Raw genomic sequence first — 6,778 nt, forward strand, 5'->3', positions numbered from 1 at the left:
ATCTTTGCCATTTTTTCATGGAACTTTCAAGTATGGAAAATAGGTTAGAGTTGAGAAAGCAAGCATTTCTTCATAATTCACTTATCCTGCACCTCATTGTCAAGAATCTGTCAAAAATGGACTTAAATGTTTTTTAATGTTCATTTCAGCTGAAAAATTCAAGTCTCTATGCCTGTAAATTCTTCTATATGGATGTTCATTAAAGGATGATGGAGACTGTATAGCTTTTTACCCTATCAATGAACACATGTTTTGAGCATCTGGTTATCAATGGTTATCAGAATATAAGGGCCAACTGTTGGATACCACAGAGACAGAATGGCTGAGACATGTATCATCCAATTACTTTTGTATTTAAAATAGAGCATATGTAGGAAAAAAAAGGGACTGAGTATATTAAACAAAACAAAGGTACATACCAAAAACAGGATAGCTAGGGTGGCTCTGGTTTCAGGAAATATCTTTATGGAAAGACTATTATTATGAATATGACTGACATGCCTCTTGTGTCTGTATAATATTAAGATCATATAGACACTTGAACAGGTCATTAGACTCATAAACAAAACATCACGTACACATGCTATGATTGCAGCTTTTATATGATTCTTATTATTCACATCCATAGCTCTATACCCAGTGTTGCATCCATCTTTAATGTCCGTGTTGTTCTTTGATCCAATATGGTATATTGGTACAACCATAGCTAATAGCAGATTGAAGATCCAGCAAAGAAGAATGCATGGAACAACGCATTTTGGTGCTCTCATTTTTAATTGTGTCCATATGGAATTGTTAGGACTGATAGTGATGGCCTGGAAGACACTCAAAAGACAGATGCTACCCATGGAAAGGCCCCGACTTATTGCCTGTATATATGTTGTGATTTTAATCCCAAAGTTGTCCAGCATACATTTTACCTTCCAAAGCCTTGTAAAAGTGGGTATTCCCCTGAAGAGAAGCAATATGATATTGGAAAGAGTCAAACTAATGACAATTTGGCTTTTAGGTCTTGTTCTATGAGTAATGTGGTAATAAAAAGCAGTTAGGAATAGAAGGACACAGTTGCCTAGGAATCCAACTCCAGTTATTTGCAGGTATATTATCCCTAGAATTTCATTATATGTTTCCATTCCTTAGATGTCTTGGGAAGATGATTTGCTTTCAAATTCAATATGACCTATAAAAAATATGAAATTATGCTTGGTATATACTAAGATTTTTTACTAAAATTCTATCATCTTATGTTCTTCCATATGAGGAGTAAAAATGTTTCTGAAACAGTGGGTAGTGATTAAGTATTGACCTCTAAAATTCCCTTAGATAAAAATCTTTTATCATTCCATCTTTCACTATGCCTAAAGAACTCCAGGCATCTATGTGGCACAGAGGATTGACTATTTTGCCCAATTAGGAGAATCTGTGTTTCAAATCTGGCCCCAGTCACTTACCAGTTTTGGGACCCTGGGCAAGTCACTGAATCCTGTTTGGTTTCATCATATATAAACTAACTGGAGAAGGAAATGGCAAGCTATTTCCATATCTTTACTAAGAAAACTCAGAATGGGTACAAGAAGAGCACAATATAACTAATCATACCAAAACCAAGAAAACCTCTGAGCATGTTTTTATTGACTCCCTTTGTTTCTATGGCTTTCATCTTTGTAGCATCTAAACTTTTATTTCTCTTACCTCACCTGTCAATAACCCTGTTCAACAAATTCAAATCTACTTTATCTTCTTCTTTTGTTATCTCATTTAAATCCAACATCTGTGTAAGTTAAAAGAAATCACTTCAATGTCATTTTGGTTTTCTTCTACTAGAACAGACAAGCAACCACATATAGATCATGATGCTAATCTCTCCTGATTCTCCTCCTCTTTTTCTCACTATTATTTCATACTATCTTTTGATGATTCTTCATCCATGTCATGAATACTAACCTTAAGGGCCTCTCAGAGTTCTGTTCCGTACTTCCCTTTCTTTTCTTCTATTTTATTTAACTCATCAGATTCTATATTTCAGTTATAATCTATGAAAATGAAATCCATGTTAATACAAATGCATTATGTATCATAGTATTCATATTTATCCACATATGTACACATATGTACATTTGTGTATATATTTGCTCACATATATTGGTCTGTGTGTATCTAGCTAGTTAACTAGGTATAACTTTCAACTTATAATTCTTATATAACATGCTAATTGACTAATTTCTGAGGGCTGAGTAACTTTCCCTCACCCAGGTCAAATACATATGTATCCTATGTAAAACTCAATAACAATGAATTTCAATTAGATTATCAACACAAAGAAAAAGATAAAGAATTTCTTTAAAAGTTGGAATAACAGAACAATAAAACATACCTGGCTCTGTAGGTGAAGAAAATTGTGTTTTTTTCTATTCAATAAATACATGGGTAATAAATTATATTGTTAAGTATTTTAATGAGTATTAACAATAATAAAAAGTTAATATATTTGTAGTATCTAGTTTCTCTTTAAATTGGCTCCCCATAGCTTTAGAGTCAATAAGAGCTCTAGATGTGGAATCATAATCATCTGACTTCAAATTTCCTAAATATTTAGAGAACTGAGTCAAATTTATAAGATAAAAAGCACTCTCCAATTGATAAGTGGTCACAGGATATGAACAGGTAATTCTTAGAGGAATACATGAAAACTCTGACTACTGACTCATAACTATCATACCAGATAATATGACTAAAAAGGAAAATTATGAATGTTGTAGGGAATATTGAAAAATTGAAATACCAATAGTATTATTGGTGAAGCTATGAACTGTTATAACCATTCAGGAGAGCAAGTTGGAACTATGTCCAAAGGACCATCAAACTATGCAGACCCTTTGATCCAGCAATACCACTACTAGGTACACACATCCAAAAAAAATCAAATAGAGGGAAAAGGACCTACTTGTTTAAAAATATTTATAGCAGTGTTTTTTTGTGGTAGTAAAGAAATGGTTACTGGAAGGATGTCTGTCATTTGGGGAATGGCTGAACAAGTTAGAGTATGACTATAATGGAATTATGCCATAAGAAATGACAAACAAGATGATTAAAAATAAATATGGAAAGACTTATATGAAATGATACAAAATGAATTGAACAGAATCAGGAGCATGTTTTACACAATGACAGCAACAGATATAATAATCAACTGTGAATAACTTAACTATTATCAGCAATGCTGGTGTCCATGACAACTCCAAAGGATTCACAAAGAGAGAGACTATCACCTGCTTTAGAAGGAACTGGCAAAATCTGAATTCAGAATGATATGGTTATGATTGAAATTCTCTGGATGTCATTAATTTTATAAATATTTATTAAATGGTAAAAAGTGGGCTAGAGAAAGATAGAAACACAAGCCACAATTGGCCAGCTATCTCTTTTAGCCTCTTTCTTTGCAAGCCAGCTCAGCCCACCCCAAGTCAGACCAAACATCCTTCTCTACCTATGTTTCCAAGGTAACAGGACCCTTTCCTGTCCCCTCTGCCAATTTATGCTCTTTATGATGTTCTCTCCTGAGCTTCTCTCATTGGCAGTTACCAAGTGGTTTCATTTGGTATAGGCTGCCTGCAGTGTAATCCCCCTCTCCAAGTCTCTAAAAAATCCTGTAATTTATATAAAAATATACTCATGAGCATCATATATTGCTTACAATGTGCTTTTTCTTATACAGTTATCACACAATTACTCAAATACAGCTCAAATGTAGTGATTATTAAGATGAAAATGATTATTAAAAATTGTATTGATAAATAATGTGGAAAAAATTTGAAAAAGTATTATTAAAATCCAAGTGTTTTTTAGAAATTATTCTTAACACACATTTTCTCATAAGCTAACAATGTTTTAAAAATACATTCAGTGGGGGCAACTAGGTGGCTCAGTGAATTGAGATCCAGGCCTAGAGACAAGAGGTCCTAGGTTCAAATCTGGCCTTAGACATTTCTTAGCTGTGTGACCCTGGGCAAATCACTTAACTCTCTTTGCCTAGTCCTTACTGCTCTTCTGCCTTAGAACCAATATACAGTTCTAAGTTCTAAGTAGGGGTTTTAAGAAACTAAAATAAAAATAAAAATATATTTAGTGATTTCCTTACCAGGTCTCTCAGTTATCACCTCCACCTAAAAGAATTAGGAGGGTAATATGAATTTCTGAGAACTTTTCTATGAGGACTTCTTTTGACTAGAGAGGTCAAGGCATTGCATCTATAGTGGGGATAAGTTTTTAAACCTAATTAGCTTGAATCATTACTTTAAAAAATTTAAAGGGGAAATAGAAGCCTGAAGGAGAAAAAAAAATTGAACAAATGAACATGGACAGTAAGTAAACCATAATTTGAACCCTTTCTCTGTAAGTCCAAATAACACAGCATCAACATCAATGTAATAGAAGATAATGCTGCATAGACAGCCATTGTTTTTATAGGAGAATTGAGAACCTAGTTGCTCCCATATGAAGACTTTTTTTTTCAATGAAGGAAACTACTACATCATGTGTATGAATGTAATTAAACATAACTAGGAGCACTAAGGATCCTGAGATGGGGTAAAATACTAAGACATAGTGATATTTAAGAGGTAGAAAATGAAGATTCGGAGAAGTGACCTCTTAGTTTGCATATCAGTGTTGTATTCTCAAATGGTAGGCTCTGAATTATTGAAAAGCAATAGGGAACATATTCTCACCATCAGAATGATTTGCTTCACTTTTCCTCAAAAGAACTATTATGTTTTTGTTCACAAAGTAGAAGGCTGAGCCAGGTTGATAGAAGTATATGGGTAAGGATTGGAAGGAAAAGAGAGTTGAAGCCAGAAGTCTTTACTCCCATGGTCCTTTCCCAACCCAGCCAACAATTCCAGACTCGGTCTATGCTATTTCACATCATTAGACATGAAGCAATTTCTTTGTTCATTACTAGAGCCTACCTTAGATACCAAAATCCTATCCTTAAAACTGGGAGGTCGGATTGAGTATAAGATCCCATTCCTATCTTCTCATTAGAATGAACCTAATACCTCCCATGTATGTGCCTGGGGATGATATTTGGGCAGAATATCTCAGGGTCAGAACCTCATATAAATTAATTTAACCTTGCCTTCTTCCCTTGACTCATCTTAGGTGAAGCCCAGAGAAGGAAGGGTTGAAAAGCCTGTAGTCTGGAGAAGGTGCAATGCCAGTTCTTATCAGGTGAGACATTTCCTTTTCATTATTATCTTTCCATGGGGTTTCCTTAGGTTAACTCCAGAGAGACCCTGGGATACTGGTTTCTTTTTCTTTAAATCATTTAGTTTCTTGCCCATTTAAATCTCCTTCCTCAGCACCATATTCTGGCTTCCTTAGCTTCCTTTAAATCTTAGTCAAAGCTCAGTTTTTCATAATTTAAATATCTTCTTTCTGATATTATGTTCAAATCTATCTATCTACTTCTATCTATCTGCATCTATCTCTCTTTCTATCTACTTTTATCTATCTTTCTATCTATATACTTCTATCTTTCTATCTGTCTGCCTATTTGCTTCTATCTTTCAATCTATCTCTCCATCTATCTATCTGCTTCTATCTATTTGTCTATCTATATCTACCTATCTAAAGCGACGTAGTATATACATACTATATATATATGNTGTCTTCCTGACTCTGGGTCTGGCACTGTTCCACAGAGCTGCCTATCTAGATATTTAAGTAATTTCTCTCTCCCTGTCCTTTTCACCCTTAAAATCCCTTTGGTTATATTTATAAATAGAATTGTGCGATCCCTTGTCAAGTACACTATATCCCTTTACTATTTGCTATAATTTCTATTTTTTAAGCAGTGGTCCATGAATCTAAAACTTGTTCTCAGCTATCACTTTCTCAAAAATAATTCACTTCCTAAAACTGCTTTTCTCCTCTAAAGCCACTGCTTCTGATTGGCAGTGGTGATGACACTATCTTCTTTATTCTCAATACCTTAAGTTTCTTTCCCAAGGTTTTACAATTCTTATTAATACTTTCTAGTTTCAGTCAATCAATAGTCATTATATATATATATATATATATATATATATATATATATATATAGTCACTTAGAACACAGACTGGTAAATAGGTAAGTATTTACTATGTTTTTTTGACTGACTGAGTCATTCAATAAGCATTCAGTAACATCTTTGGCTACTCTCTAGACATATAATCATTAAATTAAAGATATGCAATCACTTACCAAGCTGGACTCTACCAATAGAGTAGGAAGCAGAACTGGAGTAATATTTGAGGGAATATATATGTATGTATAACAGCGCATATCATAATTAGAGGAGGGTTATGAGTTGTAGAGCCTGTTCTGTCTGAGGTCATGTTCCTCCAGGGTTCTAATTATCATGTCATCTGCAGGGGAATTACACTATTTGCCTGAGCTATCTGAGACCTGTCTAAAAGAAAGTTAACTTTTGTCCCAAGTGTTTATGCCTTTATACAAAGACTGCAGATTATTTAGAATTTCTAGTGCCACATCAATAAGTAGCTATGGAAGAAACTTTGCTGTTTTTGATGAGAGTAGAGGAACAAATGAAGTACTACCATGTGACTCCCAGAGAGCAACAATGAGACCATTTAAGTCAGTAAATTGCGCTTCTACATGAAGTGCTGCCTTGGTTATAGCTCATTCGTGATTGATCAATTGGCACAATTGGATCTATTTATTCTATCTCTTTCTCTAGTCTTCCTATTTTGTATCCACTGCAATGAAAAAAGATTA

General features: G+C 34.0%; 1 protein-coding gene across 1 annotated transcript; it reads right to left on the bottom strand.

Moving 5' to 3' along the window:
• Positions 1–236: 236 nt before the first annotated feature.
• LOC123251670 (vomeronasal type-1 receptor 4-like) lies at positions 237–1,133 on the bottom strand. Its single transcript, XM_044680978.1, has one exon. It carries the CDS (start codon positions 1,131–1,133, stop codon positions 237–239), a length of 897 nt encoding a protein of 298 aa, XP_044536913.1.
• Between the last annotated feature and the right edge of the window lie 5,645 nt (positions 1,134–6,778).

The sequence above is a fragment of the Gracilinanus agilis genome, chromosome 6, assembly GCF_016433145.1.
Source record: "Gracilinanus agilis isolate LMUSP501 chromosome 6, AgileGrace, whole genome shotgun sequence".
NCBI classification, from domain to species: Eukaryota; Metazoa; Chordata; class Mammalia; order Didelphimorphia; family Didelphidae; genus Gracilinanus; species Gracilinanus agilis.

Excerpts from the sequence above, each read along its gene's own strand:
- LOC123251670 (XM_044680978.1), bottom strand. The coding sequence starts at position 1,133 with ATGGAAACATATAATGAAATTCTAGGGATAATATACCTGCAAATAACT.